This window comes from Terrapene carolina, unplaced genomic scaffold (genome assembly GCF_002925995.2).
Source record: "Terrapene carolina triunguis isolate 2854851 unplaced genomic scaffold, T_m_triunguis-2.0 Scaffold67, whole genome shotgun sequence".
Classification (NCBI taxonomy): domain Eukaryota; kingdom Metazoa; phylum Chordata; order Testudines; family Emydidae; genus Terrapene; species Terrapene triunguis.
The window spans coordinates 23,019,965-23,039,185 of record NW_020664418.1 but is presented as its reverse complement, the minus strand read 5'-3'; the positions used below and the strand labels follow the sequence as shown (position 1 = coordinate 23,039,185).

The following is a 19,221-nucleotide window of genomic DNA, read 5'->3' as shown; positions in this document are numbered from 1 at the left end:
ACCACCCCCCCCACCCCCCTGAACTCCCCTGCCCTCTATCCAACACCCCCTCCCTGCTCCCTTACTGCGCTGCCTGGAGGTGACTGGCGGTGCTACAGCCACGCTGCTCGGCTGGAGCTGGGCCACGCCGCCACCATGCAGTGCCTGGAGCACCGGGTCAGGCTGAGCTTGCAGCCCCCCCGCTTCCCGCGAATCAGCTGTTCACGCAGGAAGCCTGGGAGGGCTGAGAAGCAAGCGGCGGCTTCACGCTCAGGCCCAGGGAGGCGGAGCAGAGGTGAGCTGGGGCGGGGAGCGGTTCCCCTCCGCGCCCCTCCCCCCGGATTACCTGCTGTGGCGCGGGCAGCTCCCCCCACCCCAGCTCACCTCTGCTCCGTCTCCGCCTCCCTGGGCTTGAGCGCGAAGCCACCGCTTGCTTCTCTGCCCTCCCAGGCTTCCTGCACGAACAGCTGATTCGCGGGAAGCAGGGGGGGAGGGGGAGAAGCAGGGCAGAGTGTTCAGAGGCGGAGGCGGAGCGGAGGTGAGCTGGGGCCGGGGAGCGGGGTGGAGAGCTGGAGCACCCATGGGGTCGGCTTCTAAGGTACCACTTTTGGATAATGTGCTCAGGGGGAGCAGCCGCTCCCTCTGCTCCCCCCCCAGCTACGGTCCTGGTCACTTCAACTTACCAGTTGTTAAATTTAGAAGTCTTTTAGAACTGGTTGTCCCGCGCAGGACAACTGGTTCTAAAAGGGCTTCTAAATTTAACAACTGGTTCCCGCGAACCGGTGCGAACCGGCTCCCGCTCACCACTGGAGACTCCCCTTGCCGCTCTCACCCTAGGAGCCAGAGACCTCCCAGCAGGGCTGGTGAGTGCGGCCAGGGAAGGGGGAAGGGTGTGGTGGAGTGAGTGTCTGGGAGATGTGCGGGGTGCTGGGCTGTGAGGGTGTGGAGGGCGCTGGGCAGTGGGGGAGGTTTGTGTGTTTTGGGGTGCTAGGCAGTGGGGGCCTGTTGGGGAGTGCTGGGCAGTGAGGGAGATCTGTGTGTGTGTCAGGGCACTGGGGGTCTGTGTGGGGCATTGTTTAGTTGTGGTGGTGGTGGGGCTGTGGGGAAGGGCACTGGGAGGGAGGGAGGAGAAATCTGTGTGTATTGGGAAACTAGCGAGTGGGGGGTTCTATGTGGGGTGCTGATGTGTATTAAGAGTTACCAGCTGGATTGAGGACTGATTAGATCTGGACAGAGTTTATATTGAATGGGCAAATGAAAAAGATCGCAGGGAAAAACAGTAAGGTTAGTTTAGCCGTCTTTGACATTTCGACCAATAAGGAAATTAAAATGCGTTTGTAATTACATATCTTATTCTTGGCTGATAATCATTTATTGATATTTTTTAGGAAAATTTTCAATTTAAAACACAAACTTTTGTTTTTCTTTTTTTACTTATGATGTCTATCTGAAAACCCATATAAATTGACACAAATTGCAAATTAAAACTTTTTAAATGTATAAGCATTTTACTCACTTGGGCGCATTTGCCTCATGGCACACAAATTTGAACTCTGCTTCAAAAATTTGCACAGAAGAAATTTTTCTTTTACCTTAATTATACTATCTTAGGAGCCCGCTATAACATAGTACCAAGGTTCAATACAAAGTCATATAAAAGTTATACAAAAATGCATAATGCAGAGATTTATCTACAACTGCATTGATTGACTGCTGTGTGCAGTAATATAGTGACCCCTGGACCTACAGGCTTCCACACACCGTCAGTGCCTTGCTAGTGTGCCATGCGCCGTGAGATATCTCTTCTCTTTGTGTGTGACTGTGAGTGTTTCCCTTGTGTGTGAATTTATTCAACAAAATCTTGAGCTTCATAATGGATACCATGAGTGAAAAGAAAAAGAGAAAAATAGAATCAGAGCACAGAGTTTTCAACACTGAATGGACGAATAAATACTTATATACTATTTCCAAAGACAAAATACTGTGCCTCGTGTGTCGCGAAACGTTAGCCATTCCGAAAGAATACAACCTTCGGTGGCACTTTGAAACTAAGCATCCCAATCTCGCCAAATTGAGCCCAAATGAAAAAATAATTAAAGCAGCCAGTTTAGCGAAAAACCTTAGTAGAGAACAGCAAATTTTCAAGAAAGTGAGCACTGAGAACGATACAGTTACTCAAGTAAGCTTTAAAATTTCTAAGGAAATTGCTGCTGCTGGGAAATGCTTGACAGAAGGCGAGTTATTAAAAAAGTGTATGTTGATTGCTGTATCTGAGTTATGTCCAGAAAAGAGGGGAATATTTGAGAATGTCAGTCTATCACGCATGACTGTACGGAGAAGAATAGCTGACATTTCTACCAATTTAAGTGATCAGTTAAAGCAGAGAGTCAGTGAATTCTGCTTTTACTCCCTAGCTATGGATGAAAGCACCGATTTAAAAGACACTGCCCAACTTCTTATTTTTATTAGAGGTATTGATAAAAACTTTGAAATTACTGAAGAACTTGCTGGCATGTGCTCCATGACGGGTCGCACAACCGAAAAGAAATCTCCAGTGAAGTGATAAAGTGCACGAATGATAAGTCGGGATTAGATTTCACAAACTTGGTGGCCATTTGTACTGATGGTGCTCCAGCTATGTGCCAAAAAATGTTGGAGCAGTTACTCTTCTTGAAGAATTTATCGGGAGAGAAATAACCAAACATCACTGCATTATGCATCAGCAGGTTTTGTGTAGCAAAGTCTTAAAATTTGAGCATGTAATGTCAGTGGTAGTTTCCCTTGTAAACTACATCCGTTCTAGAGGACTAAAACATAGGACATTTCGAGCCTTTCTTGAAGGGGTAGACACCGAGTGCAATGACTTAATCTACCATACAGAAGTGAGGTGGTTGAGTCGAGGAAGAGTGCTCCAGCGTTTTGTTGCTTTGAAAGAGGAGGTAGCAAAATTCCTAGAAAATGGGCCAATAAAATTCCCAGAGCTTGAAAATGAGTCCTGGAATCAAGATCTCTTTTTCTTTTGTGATATTACAGCACACCTGAATGATCTCAACATTCAACTTCAGGGAAAAAATCAACTTATATTTCAAATGTGTGCAGCAGTGAAAGCTTTCAAAATGAAATTGAAACTTTTCAGAAGTCAGCTGTCAAAAGGTGAAATGTCACTTTCCCACTTGTGCACAGTGTATCCCTCAGCACAAACACGCCGAGTTAGGAGAAAAATACGCAAAGCACATCATTCTTTTGATTGAAGAATTTGACAGAAGACTTACTTTGTCTAAAGAAGAAGACGTCCAGTTGAAGCTGATTGAAGATCCCTTTTCTGTGGATCCAGAGGAAGTGCCACTAGATTTGCAGTTGGAGGTTATTGAACTTCAGTGTTCAGCAGTTTACTGAAATAAGCACAGAGAAAGCAGCTTGCGGGACTTCTACAAAAGTCTGGACAATGAAGTTGCACTGAAAACGTTCAGCATTTTTGGACGCACTTACATATGTGAACAAACATTTTTCCATCATGAACATGAATAAAAACAAGCAACGTTCTTCTCTGACTGACGACCATTTGGAAGACATTATGAAAATATCCATTTCAAATATGACCACCAAATGCGACAAACTTGTTGCCGAAAAGAGATGTAATATTTCTCATTAAATTTGCAAGGTAATTATGAAAAGTACAAATGTTTTCTTTCAACGGAACAGATGTTTTTAATTTTTCCATGATTAATAAAAAAAATTAAAATAATTTAAAAAATTGTTTGATTTAATTGAAAAATTCTTAATAAAGTATCACACACCCTCCCCCCCAAACCTTAGCTGTTTCGGCGGGGCGGTGCTGGGGAAGGAGGGTTTGTTTCCGCGGGGCTGGGCGGTGCTGGGGGGGGGGGAGGGGATGTTTCCGCGGGGCCGGGGAGTTTCGGCCCTCAGCTGTTTTCTTTGGAGTAATATGGCCCTCGCCGCTTTACGAGTTGTGCAGGCCTGTTCAAGTTTATAAATGCCATGAAGCAACTTTGATTTTTGAACTTTGATTGTGAACATCATAAACACACAATTCATGCGTTTTGCTATCACATCTTTGCGATACTTTTTTTCTGTACATGGTGTCTTAATGTTTCTGTCCTCCTCTAGTTTAGAGAATGACAGTGAACACTTAAACACTTCTTTTCATTAATTAGAGATTGGCTGCCCAAGTGAAGGATACCAGAGTGACGTGAAGCCCCTAAGTAGTACTGCAGAGTCATTCCTAATAAGTATATATGAGACAGGCTTTACATAATTGTTTCTCTTACCAGAGGGGTAGTGTATAGAGTATAAACTTCATGTTCTCCTTTTACTAACATGGCTATATAAATATGTAAAATACTTCATAGTATGAAACTTAAATAATATCTCTTTTTGAGAGTTTAGGGTATCATAGCTTCAGTCAACTGAAAAGCTCAAATGAAACCTTCATTAAAATCAGATTCCTGAGTTGTGTGTGTGTATATAGCCATTAATTTGCAGGAGGTGGGAAATAACTTTTTTTTTAGAATTCTGATAAAACAGTCTAGAATAAATCATTGCCATTTGCAGTGAGACTTGTACCATAGGAGTTGAAAACCTGGGATTCTTTCTTTCCCCCTCTTCCCCCCCCCTCACTTTTGAGGGAACAAATGTAGAGAGAGGTTATTTTTACCCATACATGTATGTTGAAGTCCTGTTATGTATTCTGTAATTTAGAAGATGTGATGAGACAGACCAATGGCTAGAATGAAAACAAGCAGACAGTGAAGTCATGAGACTTAACTTATACATAAATTGACTAATATTTATAATACAAGGAAAAATCAAAAGGGGAGTCGTGGGGGGAATTAGCTGTTAGAAACTCTATTCCTTTTTATTCAATGCTGCCTCAACTTTTTAAAAACTTTTTATTAAATATTTGAGCTGCACTAATTAAAAATAGCAACTACATTTATGCGAGAATATCAGTAAAGGATACTAATACACAAGAATGTGAAAATACAAAGTCCTCAAGTTGCATGTAGAAGAGGCCGAAGATCAAAATTAACTAATATAAAATGTCAGAAATAGTAATATTGCAAGAAGAAAACCATTTTGGGATAGTGAAAAATGCTATACCAAAATAAAAAGTTGTATTGTAGAACATCATTAACTACTATTCAATATCCAGAAATATGAAAAACTAGTTCTGGGCCACATTATCATGCGAATTATTTTCATTTCTCCGTTTCCTCGACTTTTAAAAAAGTTTCCTTGTTTCATACACGCATTCAAGTATGCCCATTTATTTAATTGGGAACTGGCGTTTTATTTCTAGGGAACAAAGATTCAAATCTTAGCATAGCTGAGAAGTGAAAAGACAGTCATTTGTCCACATCCTAAAATCACTGTCCAACGGGACATGTATGCTGGAAACGTAGAAATGAAATAGCAAAGGTTTTGCAGAAGAAGCTTAATGTATTACTTATGCAGCACAAGGTGGGAAAACTTGCAGTGCCCAGGGCTGGCTCCAGGCACCAGCGCAGCAAGCAGGTGCTTGGGGCAGCCAACGGAGAGGGGCGGCACGTCCGGCGGCGAGTCCCTCTCAGAGGGAAGGACCTGCTGCCAAATTGCCGCCGAAGAATGAAGCGGCGGCGGTAGAGCTGCCGCCGAATCACGGCCCCCCTCCCACCCCCCCAGCCGATTGGGGCGGCAAAAACGCTGGAGGCAGCCCTGGCAGTGCCTGCTCCCAATCATTACTCAAGCCAATGCTGTTAGTCTCACTTTCATGAGTACCAAATTACCACCAAGAAAAAAGTAGAAAATTATTCAATATGAATACCATTATGAGAAAAGGGGAGTCATAAGTGTTCAAAAATTATTTTATAGAAAAAGAGATTTGTGTAAATTGAAGTTCAAAGACGAAAATTTTCAAACTTGGATGCCTAAAGTACAGCTGTGTTTTAGCTATTTTTAGTATCTAAGGCCTGGTCTACACTAACCCCCCAAGTCGAACTAAGGTACGCAACTTCAGCTACGTGAATAACGTAGCTGAAGTCGACATCCCTTAGTTCGAACTTACCGCGGTTCAGACGCGGTCCACACGCGGCAGGTAGGCTCCCCGTCGACTCCGCGGTACTCCTGTCGCCGAGCTGGAGTACCGCAGTCGACGGCGAGCACTTCCTGGTTCGACTTATCGCGTCCAGACCAGACGCGATAAGTCGAACCCAGAACTTCGATCCCCAGCCGCCGAACTAGCGGCTGGGTGTAGACCAGCCCTTAGTATAATTGGCAAAGACTTGCAAAGGTGAAGAGCATCAATGGGACATACAGATTGCAGTCGGATTTGTGAATTATCAGCAATCTTGAAAAGCAGGCTATTTTTAGTTAGGTGCCCAACTTGAGGCACTCAAGTTTGAAAATGTTGGCTCTAGCAAGCACTGTATCAAATTCTAATGGCTTATACTGAGTAACAACACATCAGTGAATGGTGGTCCTGGTTTAGCAGAATGTGTAAACCTTGCTTCTGATGCCAGCTACTTAGTATTGCCAGAGAAAGCACATCCCACCCATGTTTATAAATTTAGTGGTTTTATCTTTCGGTAGAGCTTTAGTTCCAGTAGAGACTGACTAAAAAAAGACTTATTTCCCGTCATTATAATTAATACACAGCTTTGAAGTAATTATTTTAGTACAACTACGCACAGCAACATTTATTTTAATGTGTATCAGTGGAGATATTTTTTTTTTTTTTAAAGGATGCAAATACAAGTTACTGCCCAATAGCTCCATCTAGCTTCTGGAAACAGTAATATCTTAAGAAAGGTGGCATCTTTCAGAATACATCTGTCCAGGATAGAGAGAGAGATCCAAACGGAAAACCATCTAATCATGTTGTACTATCTTGTACAATATACTTCACTAAGGACACCTTCTACCCAAAGTCCTTCCTGGTGGCTCATCAGGAAGAAGTAACTGAGCAGTTCGGTGTCATCAAGGAAACAAATGTTTCCTAACAATGTCAAATTCAGTATCCTTTAATGCCTGGCAAATATATAATTCCTTTAGAACACTCAGTGCATTTTTATTGACACACAAGGTGATAGAAATAAAAGTAAACCTACTTGTTATGCAGTATCTTCTGTTAACCATTTTATTTTTATATGCATGTGTTTCTAATACTTCAGCAGAGTTTGAATATCTTGTAAACTAATGCTTTTTTATAATGAATATTTTGGAATTGTGGTTTGTTTAGTACAGCAATTGATTAAACTGTTCATCGATGCTGATTATGATTAGCCATAGTAAGTAGAAAGTATCTGAAATCCATAAGTGCCAGGAGTTCTGACCTGAAGGATTTTTAGGAAGTAGTTATAAGTTGGTGGTATACTTCTTTTAAGCCTATGTAGATTTTGAATCTTGTCTGTGACTATACGGCTACTGCTCACACATAATCATAGTGTACTGCATGCTTGTACAACCCACTGAGGTTCTGTTCATGTATACAGATTGAGTTTGTTACTGCCTCTTTGCTAAAGTACTTGGTCCTCTAGCTCAAACAATGGAAGTGCTGATGCTTTTAGATCTAGAGGTCCCAGGTTCACTCCCCAGAGACTATCTAGCAAGGAGTGCATCACATTCTTTTTAGATGTTGCATGCTGTAAGCATATGTAGATACGTTCTGGAGCAGAAAATACATGAGGCTAGTCCTGTTTTCACTGAAGAAACATGAAGTAGAGAGCTGGTATGGGAGACAGGCACTCACTTTTTCCCCCATTGCACCAATCTTAAGTGTAAAGGATTTGGAAGAGCTGTGGATTTTGAAGGCTGCTCTTTCCCAACCTCAAGGGATCTAGGGGGCAGGGAAACCTTCTTTCTGTGTTGAAGGGCTGCCATTGGCTGAGTTCCTCAATCCCGGCTGAGTCAGGAACCACAGGAGGGGTCCAAAGGGTCGTGGTAAATCTTGGGTTTTTGCCCAGAAATCACTAGACTCCACAGGGAAGAGTGTCACAGAGAACAGCACATCACTTGCTCCCATCTCCATTCCTGCTTCTGAGTTTAGCATGGAAGACTATCGACACAAGGCATGGGAAGGACATGGGGCAGTGAAAAGAGCACTCTATTCTACCTTGCCCTCCCTTTTCCAGGGATCTACATGTGGAGAGCTCCCACTATGCAGATTATTTGAGGATGAATCTGTTAGCAAATCTGTTTGACCTGAAATGCAGAAATAGTGGTTTAACAATAATACTGTGAGGTAGCATGGCGTACAAACTAAATGCCATATGTTTTGTTTTTCTGATATATAGTCTCCGGAGCAGAGAGGATGAGAGAATATCAAAACCAGGAGCTGTCTCTACACCTGTAAAGAATGCAGATGATATCCCTGTTTCTAAAACCATGGAAGAGGCTATAGTTGAAAGAAATGAAAAACAAACTCCACCTCTGCCAGGTAAATATGATAAAACGCCAAGTTATGCCTGCTGCCTCTGACTGCTCAGTAGGAATTTGCACTACTTCATAACTACAGCATGATTTCTCTCAAGCTGTTAAAATATACAACTGCATAAATACTCAGAATATGCAAATTCAAAGGGCCCAGCTCTGCCCCTAGTTACCTGGGTGAAGCCAGTTTAAGTAATGGCAGAAGTGGGCCCAACATTTTTTCATTTTTCTGAATATGCAAGACTCCCTGTGAGCACAGTTCAGCTTGCGGTATTTGTAGTTTTCAATTCTGGAAGATCACTCTAAAGCGCTCTCTGCTTTGGGATTAAAAACTGTGTTGGTTATAGCTGTCTTTAAGCATGGTTGTTGCTAAGAGGATTCTATCATGATTTCCAAAGCCAAGATAAGAGAGAGGGCTTTTTCCCCTAAAAGCCATACTAACCCCTTTAAACATAGATGTAGCTAACACAGTTTTGATCTCAATGGAGAGCTATATCTTTTTTGTTTATTATTTTTATTATCATAGCACTTGGGGCCCTAATTATGCACAAGGACCCCATTGTGCCATACACTGTATAAACACAGAACAAAACGGCAGATGCCCAGGTTACAGGCCGGAGTAATGGATAAGATGGTGGTGTAGTGTCCACAGTAATCAAGAAAGGAGGGAGCGGGAGGATTTGGGGGATTAAGAGCTCTGTTTTACCTGTGTGCAATTTGAGCTCATGGCAAGACATCTAGGAGGCAATATCAGAGACAGGCAGAGATTTTAGTTTAGATGGAAGAATGCAGGTCTGGAGTAGAGATCTGAGAGTTGAGACTGTGGTTGAATTTGTATTTTGCTGGTTAGATTACCCAGAGATATGTAGGGAAGGCAGACAAAGTGCCCAATGACATCTCTGTGGAATCCGCACAGAAAGTTGAAGGAAGGATGGACCTGCTGAAGGAGTCATTGGAGATTTAGGAGGAGAGAAGAGGACAGATGGGAGACAACCCAGGGAGGAAAAGATTACAAGGAGGAGGAGCATAGTCAACTGTGTCTAAGGCGGCAGACTGGTCAAGGAGGATGAGGTTGGAGTACTGGTTCTGAGCTTTGGCTAGGACAAGGTCATAGAGACTTTAGCAAGAGCAGTTTTATTGGCGTGAAAGGAGCAGGAGTTATATTGGAGAGGATCTAGGATGGAATTGGAGAGAAATTCGAGATGGCTACTGTAAACAGTGCTTTTAATGAACTTAGAAATGCAATCTTGAGAGGACAGTAGTTAGAGAGACAAATGGGTTCAAGGGTGGTGGTTTTTTGTTTTTGTTTTGTTAAAATGAGAGAAACGAAAACATGCTTGTATTGTGAGGGGGCAGGAAAGCCAGAAGGAGGAGAGAGGTGAGGTGTAAGGAGGAGATGAGTGGGTGTGAAGGAAATGAGGGGACGAGATGTAAGGAGTTATTGGGACAAGTGGATGGGTTGGAGGAGGAGATCAGGTAAAATTCTGCATCTGTTACAGGGGAGAAGGAAGAGAGAATAGGGGGAGGAGAAAGGAAGGCAATCCGTGGAGAGGGGGAAGATCACATCACATTTTGTCAGTTTTCTCTTTTAAGAAATGAGTGAGCAGATAGAGAAATGATGACAGGAGAGTGGAAAAGCTTGAACAGTGAGTCAAAGGCAGCTGAAATGGCAGGTCTGGGATTCAGTTAAGGTAGAGACGTAGAATTGTTTAGCTGGAAGATTACAGTAAGTGACTGAACCCTTTTGGCTTCTCCCATTTTTGGGCAGTGGTTACCCTAGTGGAAATCCTAATCCTTAATGTCCAAATCTTACATGATTGGGAAAAAACAGTGTAATGTGTTTTCTCTTTTAAAGAGTCCTGGATTTATCTTTCAACGGACGTTATCAAAGTACAATGGGAAATTTGAAAAAAACAAAACAAAAAACAGTGCAGTAGTTAGACCAGCCTTAAAAAAATCTACTCGCCCAAGAGGAGTAATCTTACTCAGTCAGTACAAGAAAGTTATTTTCATTACTGACACTTGCGGATGGGAGAAGGATTTTGTTCCTGAGCTGGTAGATTTTCATGATAATAATTTTGCAATGATGCGTTAAACTGTACTGGTTCCATCCTTTAAAGAATTAATAGCATGGCAAGTTGGGTTTTTTGTTTTTATTTCTTAATAGAGCCAAAGCCAGTGTATGCTCAAGCTGGACAGCCAGATGTGGATTTACCAGTCAGTCCATCAGATGGTCCTTTACCCAATTCAACTCATGAAGATGGAGTGCTTCGGTAATGTAATTCAAAATTATTTATTTGAACCTGATCCAACAGTCCTCGAGCAGACCGAGCTTTCATTAAGTCAATGAACATTATGTCTGCATGGGGACATCTAGGGCTTTGTCTTAACATACATTTCTAATCTGTTTATGAGTATTGGGGTGGGGGAGTTGAGGCTCATCTGTGAGCTTTGGGTGCTTTATTAACAGTTATTACATATTTTGTAATTTTGAAACTTACTAATCACTTTATAGATATTATTTAATAACATGTGTTTTGTTTCTCTCTCCCAAACACTGCTTTTCTTCTCTTTTAAGCAAAAAACAGTCCTGCATTCAGGAGAACCCTATAATAATGTTATCACATTGTGTGCTATGTTCTCTCCTCCCACCACCACCCCCAAAAAGGGGGGGGTGGGAGGGGGAAGAGTGAGAAATAACAATTCAGTTGTAAACTTCCAAAGAAAGGTTGACTGTTAAACAAACAAAAACCCTTAAATTTTGAAGTATTCTATTTAAAATATGATTTATATATTAAAGCAAACTACAAAATCTCTTAAGCAAGTGAATATTACCATTATTTTCAAAAGCTCAGCTGATGAGAAGAATATTATGCTATTATAGTTAGTGTGTTGCTGAAAGAAATAGCTTGGGTACGATGATATCAAATTGCAATAATGAACAAATTCTCTGCTGGTGTAACTCCCCAGCTGCTAATCTGTGACCGCATATTCATCTACTGTATGTCTGTTAATTGGAATGTGTTATAAACCTACAGACCAAGCATGAAGCTGGTAAAATTCAAAAAAGGAGACAGCGTGGGCTTGCGGTTGGCTGGTGGCAATGATGTAGGCATATTTGTAGCTGGTGTTCTGGAGGACAGCCCTGCAGCGAAAGAAGGATTAGAAGAAGGAGATCAAATTCTCAGGGTAGGTCAAAATCTTTCATACAAAGAATCTGTTGTTCAATAATGCAACAGAATTTTGGTCCATGTTGCCTTTTTAGTGTAGACTGTTTATCAGGGCCTACATTGATTAGGGGTAGACGATGGTGGTAAAAATTCTTCCAGCTTCCACTGTTGCTACTAGATCACTGGTAAATTATGGCTCCCAAGTTTCCTAGTTTCAGATTGGACAAATAATTGTTTAACTAACTGGCTTTTAAACTGTTAACTAAAAAGCGTGTATAAATATCTCTATCATATATACAAATAATAATCAGCACGTAGCACTTAGCATCTTTCATTCATAGATTTCTAGTCACTTTGCAAAACTAGGTAGGTAGCATTGTCCACAGGAATCTACTGCCCAATCGTCCCCACCCCTATTTCAGAGCACTGCTTCCAACACACGTTTTTCAACAGGAGAAAATGTGCTTTATTTACCCTGCAGTTAGCTCAGTTAATGAATAGATTAAAACTTGGGTATCACATACAGTATTAAAAGTATACCATTAGAGACCTGGACCAACCCTTTATGTATAATTTGCGGAATATATGGTAAATTGTGTAAACTTGTTTTTTCCCCCACATGGATTAGTAAAACTCTCTTAATGCCACTAGGGCATGTTGTTTCTAGAAAAGTAATTTCTTTGTATTCTTTCATAGTGATGACAAAGTTTAAAATGTGGAATTTTTAGTTCTCATTTAATTTTACAAGGACTTTTGTACTTCAGTCTATTTTCAAAAGCAAAATGTTTGGACCTCTTTACCTGCTGTTTATGGACTTTGGTGGGGAAAAAGGATAGACCTACACTTAGAGTTTTGAAATTGAACTGATTAAACTTTAAAGAAACATGTTTTAACAGCATGCATGTGCTAATCATTGACTACCTAATGTTGATAATCAGAACTCAAATGTTCAAATATATGTTAAGATTAGATAGCAAGGAGTAAGGGCAACTGTAAACGAAAATCATGTGGAACGAGTTTGGACAACTGATCTAAGGGTTTGTCTACATGGGGCTTACACCGGATTAAGTTAAGTTAATCCAGTGTGTAATGTCCGCTGACCTCATTGCAGACTCCTCATAAAACCCCTGAAAATAAAGAGAGATGGAGATTGTACTTTAGATAAGAGAGTGATAAAGAAATGGATCTTGCTGTGGCCAAGGACAGTGTTACCACAGCAAAAGACACTGTTGAGAAAGACTGGGATGCAGAGGAAACTCCTGGAGGCAATACAGAGCTAGAATGCTTTGATGCAGCACTTACTGCTGCTGCTGCTGCTGCTTCTGCTGCCAGGACAGCAGGCAAGGCAGTGCTCCAAACCAGGACCTAGCCTTGTTCTGTACTTCCTGGATAGCACAAGATACTGAGCTCAGCCCTTTTGAGCCATCTAATGCTCTGTATAGCTTCAAGTCTCGCCACTCAACATGACAGATGTCAACTATCCTTTGTGGCACCATGGAGAAATACCCCTTTCTATTTATAAATTCTAAGCCCTCGTCAGGGGAGGTGTGGGTGAAGTTGCAATAATAACCACAGAGGTCTCCTCAGTTGCCTCAATACAGTTTGGGAACCCATGCATACAAAGCCATCAATCTCCTGAGCATTAATAAGCTTTATAACCCAGTGAAACATTATTTTATCCATGGCATTACACATCTGCAAGACAGTGGCTCCAACAGTCGATCTCCCTGCTCTGGATTGGTTGGTTATGGACTGCTCGCATTTGGGGTTCTCTACCTTCTGGATGGCAGTGGTGACCCACTTCTTGACCGGTATGGGGCACCGCATGTTGGCATGCTGCTCCTGCACTTCCAGAACTACTTCAACACGTATCTCAAAAAAGATTGTCTTAGCCATTCTGAAATTCTCTTGCCACTGCTGGTCATCCCAGGTCTGCAGAACAAACCTTTCCCACCAGTTGATGCTCATTTTCTGAGCCCAGAGACAGTGCTGTACGGTGCGAAGTTGCTCCAGGAACAGTTCCTGTAGTAGCAATTGCTGGATGTCACCATCTTCTTACTCATCCTGCTTCTTCCCTTGATGCTTAAGTTCCTGCTGCTGCCACATCATCTGCTTCTTGGTGCAGAAGGCAAAGTCCAAAACCAAAGTCACCTGGCTACTAGAGCTGAAATACAGCACAAGCAGCCTCCCTGTGTTTACAGTTGCCAGCATAGTGGTGAAGAGCATTGTTGGGACCATGCTGGCTGACAGCAATTCAAAAATGGCACTAGCCTACCCAGAAAGGAGCCTGGTGTGGAGATGATGGAAATATGAGATTTTTTTTAAAAAAACTGGAATCTGCCTGGCTTCCCTTATGCATCCTGCAATGCACAGCCAGAAGAATTTCAGAATGAAGACTGCTCAGTAGCAAAGCAAAGGACCATGGGATACCCTCTGAGAATGCCACACCGCTAGTACGTGGCAAGCCACATTCATGTGTATGCAATGCAAATTGTAAGAGGAGACAGCCATCCTATATGCCTGCCATTAGTGCGACTTACATATTGCCTGTTAAGAAACACCTGTCAAATCAATCCAGTTTAACTCCCCATGTAGACACATCCTAAGACGCTCCTCCATCTGTAATAATCTAAACATATGGCCCTTCAAAATCTCTGGTACTTCTAGATCATCCATGATGGGTGACCTAGAAGTATTCAATAAAGAAGTCTGTTCAGTTTGTACTCTGCAGGTACTGCATATTTTTTTTGTTAAATAGCAATATTTTTCACTTATTCTGAGAAATATATGCAAAACGCTTCTTGAAGTTCATGCAGTTAAGTTATATCATATTTAACTGGATAAACAACTCTAACATTAATACGTTGTGAAAAACTGCAATATTTATGTGAAATGTACGTTTCACAATGTATTTTTCACAGTGCATGTATGTTTCGCTACATCGTGTAGTAATTCAAAACCGTTGTATTCATGCCAGGTAAATAATGTAGACTTCACAAATATCATCAGAGAGGAAGCAGTGCTTTTTCTGCTTGATCTCCCTAAAGGAGAAGAGGTGACAATTTTGGCACAGAAGAAAAAGGATGGTAAGTAGTTGCCTCAAATATAAGGTCAGAAACTGCTTGGTAGGCTTTCTGAGATGGGTAGAGACAGTATAGCTAACCTTTGATTGTTTGCCCTGGGGAGTGGCAACTCAAGAAGGTTGGTAATGTGAAGCCTTTCATTTTTAGGTCACTATTTCAAATGCAGTAGAGATTGTACAGTAGTGATAGATTCATTGTCTGACAACAGTCCAGTAGCTTGTTTTGAAATTAGTCTGTGGGCTCAATCCTTTCCCAAGTGAATGGGGTTGTACTGCTATAACTATTTTTTTTTTTTTTTTTTTTTTAAACCACACAACCCTAACTGAAAGAGTTATATCAGTACAAAAGTGTGTAGACTAGGTCTAAATAATGGCTGAAAAACAGTGTCTGGACAATATGAGGAAACTTGCACTATCAATGCTTTATGGTTCATTCATTCTGTAATAGGTGATATCTGATTCCAGTGCTGTCAGTATGGCCTGATATGCAAAATTCACCAAATCAGCTCTGAACTCATTATAGGAAAAAAGACAAATAGTATAAGTACTGTGAATTCAAGGAGGATACCAACTGTTTCTGAATGCATCACACTAACATGATATGGATTGTATGTGAATTTCGCATACATTTCACATGCTGATATGTGGGGATTTAGTCTTACGGGTTTCTAAAATACCTCACAATTAAAATGGAGAACTAAGGATAGGCAAGATTTGTGCTCAGAATCTTTTTATAGAACTGCTGTGATCATTAGGAATCCTTTAATGTACTTCAACTTCAAGTAACTTTTATTGCAGTTTATCGTCGCATTGTTGAGTCCGATGTAGGAGATTCTTTCTATATCAGAACTCATTTTGAATATGAAAAGGAATCTCCCTATGGGCTAAGTTTCAACAAAGGTGAAGTGTTCCGGGTCGTGGATACTTTGTACAACGGCAAGCTTGGGTCCTGGCTGGCTATTCGAATTGGCAAGAATCACAAAGAGGTGGAAAGAGGCATCATACCCAATAAAAACAGGTAGCATCTTGAAACTGTTTACTACAATGCTCGTGAAATCTGTGGCCCAAGTTTGTGCAAGTTCTGTGTCTGTTTAATGCTGTTTTAGTAAAATCTCCTTGTCACTCAGACATTTTATACCTTTCTTAACATTTTGGAAGAAAAACAATTGTAGAACCCCAAATAATTTGCAATTAGACTTATCCAGTTTGAGTACCCAAATTTACATTTGGGTTTGGTTTAGAATAGAGGTTCACAAACTGTGGCCCTTGGACAGTCCATTGGCTAGTTGCATGGAGTTCTCTCCCTGTTTCCAAGCAAGAGAAACACAAGGGTGGGGGAGTAAATCTTAGTGCAGACAAGGCCTTAAAGGTGTGATGTCAGATTGAATTAGCTAACTGAATTCAATTAACACCTTCTAAAACTCTAGTCAAGACAAAGCGATTGTATTTCAGCATGTGCTAATCTGGTGAAATGAAAGCCTAGTGGGGAGTCTGTCATCTTTTTTCCTTGTCTAGATAGGGCCTAAAATTGACGGAAGAGCAAAAGTGTAGACATGTATCTCACTAAAAAATTATAAATACTTTCTGAAAAGTATATAATCTCTACCTCGATATAACGCTGTCCTCGGAAGCCAAAAAATCTTACCACGTTATAGGTGAAACTGCATTATATCGAACTTGCTTTGATCCGCCGGAGTGCGCACCCCCCCCCCCCGAGCACTGCTTTACTGCGTTATATTAGAATTTGTGTTATATAGGGTTGCGTTGTATCGGGGTAGAGGTGGGGTACTTTGTAAGTAATTGCTGTAGTTGCCTCAGCTGTGTTAATTGATCACCAGTGGCAGGAGAAGGGGGTCCAAAAGGCAAGTACTTTAAGATGTACTGAAAAACACGGGAACCCCTCATTTGGTGATCAGTGGTCCTTTAGCCTGTTGTGTCATTATAATGTGTTCACAGGTTTAAACTTTGTTAATCAAGTGTCATTTCAAAAGCTGATTTGTTTGTTGATGGAGTTGGGGTTTTCTGTCATTTTTTTGACCCCTGGAATCTCTGCCCCACTTAGAGCTGAACAGCTAGCTAGTGTACAGTACACACTTCCAAAGACAGCGGGGGGAGATCGTGCAGATTTCTGGAGGTTCCGAGGTCTACGCAGCTCAAAGAGAAATCTCCGAAAAAGCAGAGAAGATCTTTCTGCCCAACCTGTTCAGACCAAGTTTCCTGCATATGAAAGAGTTGTTCTTCGAGAAGGTAGCTTCCTTTTAAAGGGATTAAAATATTTGCTGTTTCAGTTCAACATTTTAATCTTCATGATGGAAAAAGAGCATCCTAAAATACATTTAAATCAATTTACTTTGATTTTTCTTATTCCAGCTGGCTTTCTCAGGCCTGTAACCATCTTCGGACCAATTGCTGATGTTGCACGAGAGAAACTGGCAAGAGAAGAACCAGATATTTATCAAGTTGCAAGTAAGTGTCTCTCTTTGCTTATCAGATTAATATAAAATTATAATTGTATAGTCACCTCTTTTGCTAGCCTTTGCTGCATTATTCCTGTTAATGTTTTAAAGTTTAACTTTTATATTGTCAGCAATTTATGGAAACACTCTGAAAGGCTTACATTCAGTTGCAGTTAACTTAACTAGTGATTGATACAGATATTTTAAAGGTAAAGTAATACAGATTTGCTTTAGGACTCTTCAGGAAACATTACGTGCATTGAGTGAATGCAAACTCAATTTATTATTATTAATGCTATCATAGGACCCAATCCCGTAACATGCTGAGCTTCCTCGGTGCTCCCTCCCCCGTCCCCTCTTTAATTCAGCATGTTGCAAAAAACATTCAGAATTAAGCTCCTAGTAAATACCTAACAAATTCTTAGGATTTTTTAACTAAACTGAGGAACTAATAGTTTAATTCCTGGATTTTTTTTAAGTAAAAAATGTATCTTCAGCACTATAATTTGTATAAAGTCTGAACCAGTATTTTGAGCTAGAAAAGGAGATGGCTCATTTTATGTTAATGGGGGCATAGAGAGGGTTGTGTAATTGACCAGTAGGTGGCTAAGAAATCATGACTTTAACTGTGTTCTCTTGAACAGAAAGTGAACCAAGAGATGCTGGTACTGACCAACGTAGTTCTGGCATTATTCGTCTTCATACAATAAAACAGATAATTGACAGAGTAAGTGGTAAAAATATGCTTTGTTTCATTAAATGTGTAGTTGATTCTGAAAACAAACGAGAGAACAGGAGTGTTGAATTAATTGAATGAGTAATCATATGAATAAACCTAATAATCATAACAATAAATGCTGGGGTTTTTACATACAATAGCATAAACAACAAAGTATAAATCAAATTTCAAAAACAAAAAATTTACATAATTTATCTCCAGGCACTGTAGTAACTTATGTACTCTTTTTATATAAATTACACAGTGACAGTAATGCTGCATGAAACAATTTTCTCTGTGTAGACGCTTTTAAAAGTTGATCGAGCACTTCTCTGAGCACCCATTGCAGAGTAGCCAATAACCTAATGGTTAGGCACTCACCTGGGAGAAAAGAGGCCTGGATTCAAGTACCTGCTCCAGAGCAGGGATTTTAACCTAGGATACCCCCTGGGCTATTAGGCATAAAGGGGAATCACAACCAACTTCCTCTGTGATTGGTGCATAAATCCCCTGTGACTCTAGCCCCCAAAACACTGATGTTTTGATAATGTCAAAAAGTTTTGTTTAGACATTTCTGAATGATTTATTTTCATTTTGACAAACAATTTGCTGAAATGAACACAAATTTGCTAAAATGTTTTGTTTCATCTTCAGTGAAAAAAAGTTTTACCTAAAAGATTCTGCCCAGCTCCAGTCAAGAGGTGTCTTTCAGTCTCTCCTGTTGAAGCTGTACCACTTGGTATAAAACACTTGAATATTTATTTGTCCAGAGAGTATGAGAGTGACTGTGTACCTCAGTGGTTAAGGTACTCACGGGGGACACTCAAGTTCCAGTCCCTGCTCCAATTACTATTATCTCTTAGTGGCATGGCAGTTCAAAGATGTATCAATAACAAAATTTAAAGCCGTAAATTACTTACCTGAGTAAGGGATGTTCTTCAAGGTGCGCCCCATGCACCTTTGATAGGAAATTTCATTAGCAGTGTCTGTTTGGCCTACACATGCGCTGCTGATGTCCTCGTGCCCTACACCAAGACTATATCAAGCTGCACAGGCAAACAGCCCTCAGTTCCTTCTCAACCGCCTTGGCCTAAGACACAGCTTAGCACGTCCTCATGGTACGTGCCTTGGCTACTTGCTGACTTTGGTCTAACTTAGTTCATTTTAGTTTTAGTTAGTAAGTTAGTTAGTTTGTAGTTAGTTAAACTGGTTATTTAGAAGTTTGTTTTATTTCCTCCTGGGAGGTCCTCCCTGCAATGAGCATGCCCAGTTCACTGGGGTTTAAATGTTGCCACACGTTTAGAGGCCATCATGGTGGGCGACAGACACTCTTTAAATGTGTTTGCTGCCTAGGAGAGTCTCATGTCCTATAGAAGTGTAACTTCTGTT

General features: G+C 41.0%; 1 protein-coding gene across 1 annotated transcript in view; it reads left to right on the top strand.

Moving 5' to 3' along the window:
• TJP1 (tight junction protein 1) overlaps positions 1–19,221 on the top strand; it is a 117,132-nt gene that overhangs the window by 51,121 nt on the left and 46,790 nt on the right. Inside the window, exons 8-15 of the mRNA XM_024198507.1 lie at positions 8,271–8,413; positions 10,574–10,679; positions 11,445–11,595; positions 14,554–14,662; positions 15,457–15,676; positions 16,721–16,905; positions 17,029–17,124; positions 17,759–17,841. Coding sequence (XP_024054275.1) covers positions 8,271–8,413; positions 10,574–10,679; positions 11,445–11,595; positions 14,554–14,662; positions 15,457–15,676; positions 16,721–16,905; positions 17,029–17,124; positions 17,759–17,841 — 1,093 coding nt within the window. The remainder of the gene's footprint in view (positions 1–8,270; positions 8,414–10,573; positions 10,680–11,444; positions 11,596–14,553; positions 14,663–15,456; positions 15,677–16,720; positions 16,906–17,028; positions 17,125–17,758; positions 17,842–19,221) is intronic.